The sequence below is a fragment of the Haliotis asinina genome, chromosome 12 (genome assembly GCF_037392515.1).
Source record: "Haliotis asinina isolate JCU_RB_2024 chromosome 12, JCU_Hal_asi_v2, whole genome shotgun sequence".
NCBI classification, from domain to species: Eukaryota; Metazoa; Mollusca; class Gastropoda; order Lepetellida; family Haliotidae; genus Haliotis; species Haliotis asinina.
In genome coordinates this window covers 35,991,145-36,004,628 of record NC_090291.1, presented here as the reverse complement: position 1 = coordinate 36,004,628, position 13,484 = coordinate 35,991,145, and the positions used below count along the sequence as shown (strand labels likewise).

Here is a 13,484-nt window from a genome sequence, read left to right as displayed (position 1 = left end):
CAGTCATATTTTGTAAAGAGCAAAACAGACAGAATGTAACAATATTTTACACCCAGTGTCCATTGTTATGATGAAGCTTTCAGTCATGTTTTGTATAACATGTTGCACGACATATTTCAACATCAATGCAGACAGTGTACTTTGTTATGATGCAGCCCTCAGTCGTGTTTTGTATCAAATGTTGCACATTTTATCTTCTCAACAAATCCAGACAGACCATAACAAAATGTTTCACCCATGCACGTATAATACATTATACTGCTTCATGTCTTATTTATCTTTCCATTATGTAATTGTGCGCCAGTAGATTTGTGTGAAATAAGGCCCACCCACATACGGCGTGACTTGACGGACAGCCAGGGAGGCTCCGGTACATCCTACTCCAACATCCTTCATGAGCTCGCACGACTCCGTGGTGCATGGTAGAGAAACTATAACATCCTATAACCATGTATAAACCGGGCTCGTGTTTCGCGGTCATGTCGATTGTATATAGATTAATGAGATGACCCCTAACACTGCATTCTGTGGTCAGAAACCGCTACACGTCTTGCCTGGCATTGTGACAAGTCGTTGACGAAACTAAAGCCATAACCGTTTCTGAACGAAGCATCGATCGATTGTTCATAGACGTTCGCTGAAACGTTGTTTCTCGGAATGCATATTTGATTGTTTCATATCATGGCATCACACTGATTTCAGTTCAAGAGGCCATTGATGTTTTTTATACTTACATGATAACGGGACATTTGACAATTACTGCACGTGATACCTTTGTTTACAGAGGGCGCTGCCGTTACCGGAAGTGGTTTGTTGAGTAGTAACCCATCATGGCGCAGGGCCATGAGTGGATCCTTCAGTCTGCCAGCTTTTTTTGGATTTTTACCTTGCTGTTGAGTGAATCTCAAAGTAAAAGGACACAGACATGTAAGTACATTATATATCTACACGTACAAAAAATATTGCGTGCATTAACGTCCATTTTAAGTGACGAAACATGGTTTTAGAATGAGGGCTAGCAGACGGCTTGAAGCCCTTTCTTGTTTACAGAAACTGTTTTTTTCGCCCAGCCAGTGTCAGTGAAATATTTAGGTGGCGATGACTACAAAGTACCTTTCTCCTGTAGAAAGTAATTGAAAATTTTGTTATTGATTTCACATGAAATGTGACCTCATTTCGGCCGCTTGTCTCGCGGGGCAGCTTCCTTCAGCCGCGAAAACAGCACAAGGCGCGAACCTGGGCTGAGGATTAAATATTGACAGATCAACATGAAGGCACTTTATAGCCTAGTTTACTGCGACTGCACAAGGCGCGTATTTCGCAGTGCATGTTTTTTGCTTAATCATATAGTACAGTACATATTAAGGCACGAGTAAACTCGTCTATAGCAGCTAACTGTCTTTGTCTCCACGGGTTATATATTCTCATTGTAGCCCCGTCACCCCTTTAATACGGCGCCAGTCCGCGCTAAGGGTTCGCCTGCTGCAAACGAGAAGGCGGGCAGTGAGGGATGGGTGCACACAATTCATCTATGAAAATCTCTGGCCCAACGAGGACCCTGGCTGATTGTTAGATACAATAAACTGCATGTAGCTTGGATATAAAATCATGACCGCGTATTAATAACTTTAACTTGCGAGACGTTTCTGTTCATATCGTGTGATTAAGTTTTTGAACTATTTGACACATTTTATGGTCTGTGTAGTTAATCAGTGTAGTAATAGACAATAAAACAACCATAAAATATTGTTTCATGCATAAATTGAATAAAAAATGGAAACTTTCATATGATTATTTGCATTTTAAAAGTCAACATTAATTGAAATTGTGTCTGATAATTGGTTGGATCAATGGTCTGGACTACTATTAAAATTTCCTGATTCAATTATTTTAGTTTGAATTCTAAAACTGTGACATGTGCTTTGTAACATTTTAATTCTGTTACCATGGAAATAGAAAAAAAAAAGTTATTGGGCAGGGATAACCTTGCAGGTTCTGATAACACAAGTTTTAATGGCTTTGATAGTCACTGAGGCATAGAGACTGCAATGAAATCATCACATTTCTGTAGTAAATCTATATGGCATTTATCAAGAGGGCTTTAATGTTGGATAAGGCCTGGCTAGCTTAGCCTGTGGGCCTGACCATTGTTATAGTGTGGCTGAGAAGGTTAATCCCTGCTATGATGTAATAAAATGGACTGATAACATCTCTCTTTGTCCCGAGCACATCCTTACCCCTTACCCTTTCTTTAAACTGGCTATGCTTCAATGATGGACTTCCAACGAGCCACCTCCCTGCACAGTTTTGTTCACTTATTAAATTATTTTTGTAAATTGGCGTTTCCATTTGTTGACCGTCCCAAAACAAGGGCATACTTGGTGATTATGGGGAATTCTTGTGACAAACGATGAGTCATCAATGTTGGATTAGATATAGCCCATGTTCCTAGAAAAAGATAACTGAATTTTAATTATTTTCATTTCAAGAAATTAGTTGTAGAGAGTTTAATGGCGCTTTCATGTTAGTTTATTATCTAGCTTCATTTTGAATTATCTAATTTGGAAACTGTCAGTTCCCCAATATTTTTTAAAGGTTTTATTGTTAAATTGCATGTGCATGTTAGGGACTTGTAAATGGGAGACATGGCCATATGCTAATAGTATGGAAAATGTCAGCACTGTTTCATGAAGGGCTACATCACACTGCACTGGATTATTGTTTGAACGATAAAAATGATTGGTGTCAATGAACAAGAAATGTGCCTTTGTTTCTTACCAAGGATACATTGTTGTTTCAGTCGGGTAGTCTTGCAGTTAAAACGTTTGTTCATCATGTTGAAACCAGGTTTGGTTTTGCATGTGGGTAGACTGGAACAGACTGTCCTGTGGTCTGTCCATCCGAAACTAGTAAAAATCTAGCTGGACGAGTTATATCACAATGAAGTTCTTGCCACTGGACCACTAAGCCAAAATGACCACTGTATGTGATATTGACAGTGTTGGTATTGACAGTGTCGGTATGTCTATCTTGGTGGGTATCAGTTTGGTATCCAAAATCTAGAAATGTTGATCAAATTGGGAGGAGTTTTTCACCAGACACACTGCACTTTCCCTGCACAGTCGGCTGAGACATGGTGATCTGATTAGCATGCTCCTAGGGGTTTCCATGTTAGAATTGGTCCCCAGAAACCTATGCTGGATGTAAGAAGTGTCAGAAATGACAGATTAACTGCAGTAATAGGAAGCAGTGAGACTGTCCTTAACTTTCTTTAGTTTTATATATGTCAGTTTTGGTATTCAAGAACCTACATATCACATTCATTAAGTGAACTTTGTTAACGCTCTAGTTTACATCAATCTGGGAATCATAGAAAGCTGGTTGTTGGACAATTTTTGTTATGACATGTTTTCAGTCAAATAAAAATATATGCATTTCAATAGAGGGTGTGTAAGTTGAGGTAATATATCATGTTCTCATATCACGATATAATACCTTATCTTTCTCTTGTCTAACAGTTCCCTAACCACATTGTCTACTCTGTGCCATGCTAAGGCCATAAATGAAGTAACTCTAGATTTCTTCAGGTTCTGAATCCTTGGTCTGGCTGTGGCTCCTTTTCTGTTCAAATGGGTGTGTTTGTTAGTATCAAAATTATGTAAATTCAGAGACTAAGCGTTTGTTTATTGGGACTGCATTTGAGGGTGTACGGTATTCTCTGTGTTTCTTGCTCAAAACACGTGGCACAAATCCTCATGTACGTGTCTTGGTGACTTGGCTGGGTAAACTAACCTTACATGATATGTAATCTGTCCAATCAGGTACGGCCAATTTCCCCAACACTTGATATGATTTAGATTTCAATGAACATCTCACTACTGTAATATTACTTGTGAAACGATCACAGGGTTTTATGTCAACAAAACTGACACCCATTTTGTCTGTGTTTAAAAAGTTCAGCATGCAGGATAAGTTGAATATTTCTGAAATAGCTGGTTAGTGGTTGATCGTGGTGCATGACGGAGACAGATTTAGAATGCTATTGTGTGAGGTTCTACATGGTCTGGCTACTGTTAGTGAGAGATAGACTATCTCTAGGCAAAGAGTATAAATATCTCCATGATTAGCTCCAGAAAAAGACAGTTTAGCCGACTTCTCCACTGGGCAAAACACTTGCTGTGTACATTGGATGGAATTGATCTCTTCATGAAATGCTCAAGGCTTGAAGGGCTTGTTTCATTCCAAATATTTATTTCAATGAAAAAATCCTTCTTCTTTGAAATGAGACAAATTCAAGTACGGATTTGAGTTGATATTTGTTAATCTTAACCATTTAACATAAACAGTTTTTTTCACAGGTGAGTTCATTCTGAATCGGAAATACACAATTTAGTTTTTGAAATGCTCCCTGCAGTGTCAGAAGATGGTATTTCTTTTGTCAATGGCAGGCAGTTGCACACACACTAGGGCAAGCATCACCTGTATTTGTGCATTTGTGGACAAGTAACTGCCATGCAGGACTTTTTTTCAGGCTGATGAGTTTGCAGGAAATAGAAAATGAAATAGAATATTTCATTCAGATGAAACTTATACATTTCCTAAAAATGTTTAGAAGATGTACAGTGTTGACAGTTATATGGTGAGGATTTCGGGTTAAATGTAAGAAATTTTTTATATATAATTACAGAAATGAAAATCCAAATGTTTTCTGAGTAATTACCTGATATGTTAGAGAATGTGGGCAAAGGGATAAGACTCAGCATTAAGAGCTCTCACACCATCAGAGAACAGGATATCAACATCAAACACAGAACAACTCTGTCAGGAACAGATGGCATCAGTGTGGGAAATAGTCTCCAAATATTACTGGCCAGGTGGGCTAGGAAGCCTTGAAAGTTTCTAGCCAGTTTCAGATTTCACCAGCTTAAATGTGTGGTGGTATACTATCAAGAAATATCAGCTTTAGAAAGTATGAACAGAGTAAGACCTAGCTGCAAATCCTAAATCAAATATTTTACAACCTTAATTTTTAAAGGATGTTTATTTTAGATAATGATCTGTGGGATTCGTTCTTAGAAAAGGAGAATAGGTTCTTTAATTGACCCAGTGGGGTGCAGAATAAATATCACAGTTAAATTTAATTAAAATTAAGGCTTCGGTTATTTCAGAATTTGTTGTGTACCAAATTTTGGTTGCCATGAGCTTGCGTGCATTCAGCTATTCTGCTCACAGTTTTGGAATTAATATTTGCTGTTAGGTGTCATGGATAACGTTTCCAAATTTATTGGCTTGGTTGACAGCGGGCTGAGACCCTGAGGACTTTGGCTATTGCTTATGATATCAGTCACTGGTTGAAGCCAGTTGCTACAACACCAGTGTATGTGAACATGATCTATAAAGCAGGTATATTTGAAAGTGATATCTTTGACAGATACATGTGCAAGTTCTCTATAACATAGCTATAGTACTCTATAACACAGATAGATATGATTGTAATCGACAACACAGGTACACATGATTGTAATCTACATCACAGGTAGATATGATTGTAATCTACAAGCACAACACAGGTACACATGATACTAATCTATAACACATATGTGACTTATAATCTACAACCCAGGTACACGTGATAGTAATCTATAGCACAGGTAGATATGATTGTAATCTACAACCCAGGTACATGTGATAGTAATCTATAGCACAGGTAGATATGATTGTAATCTACATCACAGGTACACATGATAGTAATCTATAGCACAGGTAGATATGATTGTAATCTACATCACAGGTACACATGATAGTAATCTATAGTACAGGTAGATATGATTGTAATCTACAACCCAGGTACACGTGATAGTAATCTATAGCACAGGTAGATATGATTGTAATCTACATCACAGGTACACATGATAGTAATCTATAGCACAGGTAGATATGATTGTAATCTACATCACAGGTACACATGATAGTAATCTATAGCACAGGTAGATATGATTGTAATCTACATCACAGGTACACGTGATAGTAATCTATAGCACAGGTAGATATGATTGTAACCTACACACAGGTGCATGTGATTGTAATCTATAGTACAGGTGATTGTAATCTACAACACAGGTACACATGATTGTAATCTATAACACAGGTAGTACACATGATAGTAATCTACACAGGTAGACATGAAAGTGATCTACAACACAGGTACACATCACTGCAGTCTACAACACAGGTACATGTGATTGTAATCTACAACACAGGTAGACATGAAAGTTCACAGCACAGGTACACATGGCAGTAATCAACGGCATAGGTACACATGACAGTAATCAGCAGCAAAGGTGCACATGCCAGTAATCAACAGCACAGGTACATATCTCTGTAATCAACAGCACAGGTACACATGACAGTAATGAACAGCACAGGTAAGCATGGTAGTAATCAACATCATCGGTATATTTGAGTTTTGACAGTGATTTACACACTGGTTCTCTCAAGAATAAATAGGCAGGAGTAATGGGACAAAGAATGCCACTGGGTGTGCACAGTGGCGAGGCTTACATAGGTAGAAAGCAGGCACAGCATTCCTAGGAGTTTGTCCACAGGTTGACATTGTTGTCAGCTAATGATGCTTGACTTGCTTCAGTCAGCTGAGAGGTTCCAGAGGTGTACAGCTGGGCTGCTTTGGCAGTAGACAGTGATAGACTGGAGAGAGCTACACACTGCAGCTGACTCCCAGCTGGTTTATTCCCAGAAACATGGATTTGTTCATCTCAATAGCAGTGATTATTAGTTTATATCATGATTTCTTGATTGATTAACACACACAAGTTGTCCCAGTAAGACTAAGAAAGTCTTCATCCTCATTCCCCTTTTCCTTTTTGTCTATTTATCTTCTCTTCGGAGTTCTTCTATCTTCTTCTCTTCATCCTTTTCTTCCTCCCTTCTTAATAGCCTCTTCCTGCCCTATCCTTCCTTCCTTTCCTTATCTTTCACTTCTTACTTCTCTCACTGTTAGTGGGGAGGATACAACCATTCATTCTCTCTACATGAAACTGTAGCCATCAACACATGCACCACTCATGCTCTCAATATGATTAAGGCTGTGTGCAAGGTAGCCAAAGGAGATTTATGGTGTAGAATAAGTAATCAGTTATTTGGAATTGCCAAATGTGATACTCTTGAAGCGGCCATCTTCTTACATGCCCCCCACTACCCCCTTGCCGACATGGTGTTCTGTGATCACTGCTACTAACTCTCCACAACTATACAGGTCCCTGCATGTTATTGTGTTTGTCCAGCCTTGCTTTCTGAAATGTTGACCTTCATCAAGAATCCACACACTACAGAACCCCCAAATCCTTGCCTGGAGCCGTATCCTGCCACCATCTGCCCTGAGTTTGGTTTATGGGTGATATTAGCGCCATGTGGATTCGTTATAGCATGGCAGACCCCTACCCCTTCCTGGGTTTATAGGTGGCACTGGCGCCGAGGGAATCCTGCTAAATTTGTTACAGCACTAACTAGCCAAGCCTGTTGTGAGACAGTGTCTAAACTAAACACCAAACTATCAGAGGGTTCATGTTCCTATATTTTTCAATCCCGAGGGGATGTTTTGATTTGGAAAATTTGCTCTCTGATGGTTGCTTGCAAGGCTGAAATTTGTTGTATTTATTTTGTTGAATTTCACAATTTTACAATGGCTGGTTTGCTCTCAGTGGTTGGCGCCATATTGTGTTCTGCTTGTCAGTGAATGGAGACATGTGTAACATTGATTTGAAATCATCTTAATCTTTCTTTAATGTAAAATAATATTTTCAACCAATTTTCATGAATTCAGTTTGCATTTATTTATTGGAAAGCCAATAACCCTGCAATTTAGATATTGTATTTCAATTGATATGTTTATAAGGAACTCTTGTTTAAAGTTTAATGGCCACAGTAAATGTTTTGTTAGGAAGGCAACAACATGTTTCTTCACAGGAAGGACTGGTAGTGGGAGATGTAACACACCCTGTAGCTTATAATCAGCAGAGATTCCCTGGTGTATACTGGTCAATACACCCTATGTCCAGCTGATACAGGAGCCATGTGGTCAGATGTATATAGCATCGTATACCATGTGTCATATTGACATATGTCAATCACCTTGTTACTGGACCAGTTGTTACTGCAATCTTCAGCAATATGTCTGACATCTGACTCTGGTGTTGATATATTGCTGCTAATTTGTCAATGACTCATGAATACAGATTGATTCTTTTAAATGGCAGAGGTAAACTTTAGTTCAAGTTAAAGAATTAGTAATCTGTTTAATTTGATGCCTACCAATGTTGACAAACTGTCAAAGTTTAACCATGACTGAGGCTCCATGAACAATACATTTGGAGCCTTCAAGAAATAGTCTTGTCAAGTGATGAAGTAGAGGACTGTAAGATTTACTTTAATTACAAGACTTTCAAGAATTGTTTGATCTAATAATTAGTATGAAGTAATTAAATGGTGTAGAGCACTGCAAGATATGACAGCTGTTTTGAAAAGAATGTATTTCTTGTCAAGAATTTAGTGCAGTGAATTTAATAGATTGTACTTTGGAAAGTTGCTGTTTTCCACGATGCTGCTCACATTTCTATGTCTCCTGAAGCCTGTGTGTGACAGAAGATATTTAGAATGCCAATATAGACAATTCACCAATCGATATCAGTAAGTGAAATCTTTGTGTCCAGGTTCAGTCGGTTGTTTCAGGTGAAAGTTAATGAATATATTGATATAAACCATAGCATGTTGACGGTTATTGGGTTGTGGAAATGTTGTCAGTAGTCTCTTTGATGCCAATCAAATAGAATTCCATTCAATTAATCACTAGCAGTTTAAGTGCATTTACTTTGGGCCAACAGGGGAAGCAAATAAGAGATAAATGGATAGAAAAATATTTTAAAAAATAAGCAGATGTTTCAAGCCAGATTTCTGTTTAACTAACAATGCTTAAATGCACATTGCGAAATAACATGTCACTGGATACAACATTTTGCATTTATCATTTGATATCCATGCATAATTGCATGTGCTAAGTTAGGCCTGTCGGCAGGTATTTTCAATACAACAAATATTATACCCAGAGTTGTTTTTAAAGTGTAATTCAGATACTAAGAGATGAAACATTGCATTTTCAAGTTCCAAAATTGGAGTTCATGATAAAAACTTTTTGATAGTCACATTGACTGTTACCTGTCACTATTCCAAGTGAATGGACTAAACAACCTTTTCTGTTCAGGTGTGTGTTTCATAACCTTTTGATTTTCATTGTGTTTGATAGTAATTTCATAACTGAATCCAGTGAAAGTGAGTACAAATAGAAACATGGTCCAAAACTGTTAATATTATTGCAGCACACATAGATCTACCTATTGCATCTTTGATATCTCCAGGGAATATGTTCCGATATATCTCCACTATCGAGTGGAGCCATAGATACATACTGGGTATAGTGGAGATTTATCGGAGCGTATACAATGGAGATATCGGGGATGGGCTAATTGATGCATCTTTGGTGTCTGTTCATGTTTAACACGTCATATACCCAGGTGACCCTTTAATAATACTGGATGAGTATGTATGATATAGATCTAATGATGTTCCTGTTCATTAAGATAATCAAAGATTGGTTGCAGTGTCCCAATGACCTAGCAATCAATCACATTTTCAAACACTAATGAGTTGGGATCTACTGTTTCAGTGTTTGAAACATTTGACTGTGGAACAAGTTTAGCACTTAGAAGACTCACATCACTCACCAAACAGTCAAGACATGAGCAGTTCTTGATGATTCCATGAAGTTTATGTTCACAGTTTCTAAATAAAAAGTACAAAACTATCAAAGCAAAAAAAAAAACAGCAGCAATAGAGAACCATGTTATCCTTATCAGTATTAACCTTCATGATAGGGTAGTCTGGTAAAAATGATGCTAACCAGCTGTTTTTTATGATTGCTCATTGGTAATAAATCAGTTATCAAGTGTGAGATTTCCCAGCACTACATAGATCATCCTTAACATGGCTATGTTTTAGACCGTATTGGAAATGAATGTTGGTGAAATCCACTAGAAATAAGTTTAAAACTGTATCGAAAAGATTTATAATTACCCAGATGTGTTTGCAATTTTCAAAATTTAAGTGAGGGGTATAGTGTCACACTGTCAGTGTGCACATGGTTCCTGAGAAACAGTTTGCCTCTGTTTGTCAAATCAGTAGAGAATCTGTGTGGATGTCATGGAAAGGAGAAAATGATAAGTAAATAGGTAGAATTATGGCAGGAATTGTGAGAAAACAGTTGCTGTTTATCTCACGTGGGGGTCTCCATCATCTAGTGTTTATGTTATCACTGCAGGCCCAACCAGTGATCGCTCCACTCTGCTTCAACATACATCACAATTACACAGCAATTATGTCCCTTTGTTTGCTTGTAATTAGCAGTGATGTCCCTAATTGTGGGTCTCACACTCTGCTGACAGACCGGCATTGCTTCCTTGCAGTGAAGATTCTTGTTGAGAGCTGAGTCTCCTTGGCCTGTCAAAATGCAAGCTATGCAGGTCAAGCATAGGGTTGCAGATATTGTTATCAGTGTTGATTGTTGGCAGCCTGTCATCATCCCCCCCCCTCCCCATTCCCCTCTTCTTTCAAGGGGTTATGGTCAGAATGATTCCTCAGCAGCATTTGTTCCATGTAACAGACAGTCAGGCTCTGTGACTTTGTTGATTGCAGTCGTGTGTTCAGTGACATCATTGATTGGTACCCATGAAGGTCCAGGGTAGAATAGGTCTTCACCAAACCATACTTGCCACAAAAGGCAACTATGCTTGCTGTAAGAGGCGATTATTGGGATCAGGTGGTCATCCTTACTGACTTGGTCGACACATGTCCATGGTTCCCAGTTGTGCAGATTGATGCTTATGCTGTTGATCACTGGATTGTCTGGGCCAGATTTGATTGTTTACAGACCACTGCCATATAGATGGAATATTGCTGAATGCAACGATAAACTAAACTATAGTACTTATAATGTAGACTAGTAGTAAACTCACTCACTCATGATGACTAGCAAAAACATCGTATTGCAAATAGTACTGTGACATTATACAAAAATAGTATACAACATTCTTGATAATACAGTACACCGTTCAGGTTACTTGTGATGATCAATATTTTGTCACTTTGCCAATGTTCAGTATATACATTAGCACAGCTTTTTACGTTTCCTTGAAATATTTTTGTCTGCTTATGATTATGAACATGAGCTCTATAACAGACTTTCGCTAACAAATGATGTGTCTGATCTGCCATCTTGTGCATGAAAATCAGAAAGGGGAATATTCTATCACAGCTGATACAATGCAGAGACCAGTGAGACAGAAACTGTGACAAGTCAGGCTACTAATGCGTTAGTCAAACAAAAAGTTAACAGAAACTTGGCTTGAGGCTATCAATTAATCATAGAGACTGTAAACGCGTAAAGATGAAAGCCTTGTTGTAAAACTGTCAGCTTTATCTGTAGAAACATTGTCATTTTAATTGCTCAAGGGCTGTAATCAGTCAAGACGTCCTTTTGAATTATTCTATTTATTTACTTTGCATCTGTTCAAAGTTAAATAAGGTACAGTATTGTATTTTCTTGTAAATTTTGGAAGGTTGGTATGAGATACGAGACATAACTAAATCCTGTATGATGTTATTATGAGTATGTTAAAAGAGAAGAGTATGAACATGCATTTCTACAGTTGTAGAAAGTTAACATATAATATATGCTGTACTAAATTCTTGACAAGAAATATAATAGTTTTGTGATCAAGGTGATTATGAAGTCCTACTTTATCCCACAGTTTCAACTTTCATTTTTGTACTGGACCCTCATATTTCTTATAAGGACTTCCCCACATGGGTAGAGTGTGTGGACCCCCTTCCTGATAGCTGCCTAATTGAGATTTCTGGAATATTCCTAAAACTCGAACAACAGCGGGCACAAACCTTCACAAGGGACGGTCAGGTAGCATCGTGATTGAAGCATTTGCTTTTCATTCCAAATGCCCAGGTTCATTTCTCCACAAGGGTACAACGTGTGAAGCCTATTTCTGATGTCCCATACCCTTATACTGTTTTCTTAAAGTGGCACATACTGACTGACTGACTGACTGACTGACTGACTGACTGACTGACTCACTCACTCACTCACTCACTCACTCACTCACTCACTCACTCACTCACTCACTCACTCACTCACTCACTCACTCACTCACTCACTCATTTTCATTAGCATAAGAAGTAGAAGGAAAGAAATAGAGAAGGTTTATTACCAAATATTATGTTCTTCCAGAAAGTTTCATGTCTTTCTGTCAGTGGTTTGTTTAAAAATATCCTGATTGGATGAAGTTATATTTAGTTTTGACATCTTATCATAAACATGCCTGCATGATTTGTGCCTTTTTTAAGGGTTGTTTAATCCCATCATGATAACCTGACTATCAGTTACCACCCTTCTCATTATAAAGAAGCAATGTAACAAGATAGAAAACCTATATGAAAGCTGTCTATCAAGATTTTGTGTTTGACACTCTCATAATCACTGAGTACACTATGTAAACAGTTAGATGGGCTAAGGGTCACAAATAAACGCCAGATTTCAATCTGTCCAGGGTATTGCATGCTTACAAGGTGAGAAAGCGTAAAGCATGCAGCATGCAATCGGCATGATAGCATCAGGGGCATTGAATGGATTGTTAAGATGGTACAATATAGTTTCTGTGCAAAAACTTCTACTGCTGCAAGTCATTACCGAATTTGTTGCCGATTTATGGCACAGATTTCTGATATTTTTGGTTTTATTGAGTGACGAGTGTGGCAGTAATTACAGTGGCTTTGATGCTGTCAGTATCAACACTTTTTTCGGTAATACCACAAACCTTGCTTGATAACCACGATAAGTTTACATGTCAAGATTAGCCATAACCAGCTTCTGTGTGTTGGGAGATTAATAATTGATAAAAGTAGAGTGAAATTCTGACAGAATTGTGGAATAAAAGCACAAATATGTCCCACAATCCATCAGCAGGAAGTGCAAGTGCGGATGAAAGGGACGCAAAAACATGGAAAAGTAAATTAATTAGACTGCAGCTATCATGAAAAATTGACAACAGTTTCTTTGAACTTGTAGCATTACACACTACCCATGCCTGTCTAGTCTATGTGCAATGGTTAGGTAGGGTCGATCAGAGTCTGATGATTGTACGAATGTTACCTGATTGTAACGAGATTGTATCTTGTATCAATCTTGGTACTCCAATCACTCTAGTCGATGTGTTTGCCCTGATCAACAGCTAATCTTTCTGCTAGACTGATTTTATTGCACATTCGTTGTCTCCATTAGACAAATAACATTTTGTTCAGTTCATTTTCCTACACAAAGTGAAATCCTGTTGTTGTCAAATATGGTA

General features: G+C 38.0%; 1 protein-coding gene across 2 annotated transcripts in view; it reads left to right on the top strand.

Moving 5' to 3' along the window:
- The first annotated feature begins 815 nt into the window (after nt 1–815).
- LOC137258333 (uncharacterized) overlaps nt 816–13,484 on the top strand; it is a 167,449-nt gene continuing 154,780 nt past the window's right edge. Inside the window, exon 1 of one of the 2 annotated variants that reach the window (XM_067795973.1) lies at nt 816–927. In XM_067795973.1, coding sequence (XP_067652074.1) covers nt 831–927 — 97 coding nt within the window. In that variant the 5' untranslated portion in view covers nt 816–830. The remainder of the gene's footprint in view (nt 928–13,484) is intronic. The other variant, XM_067795972.1, reaches the window with a different exon arrangement.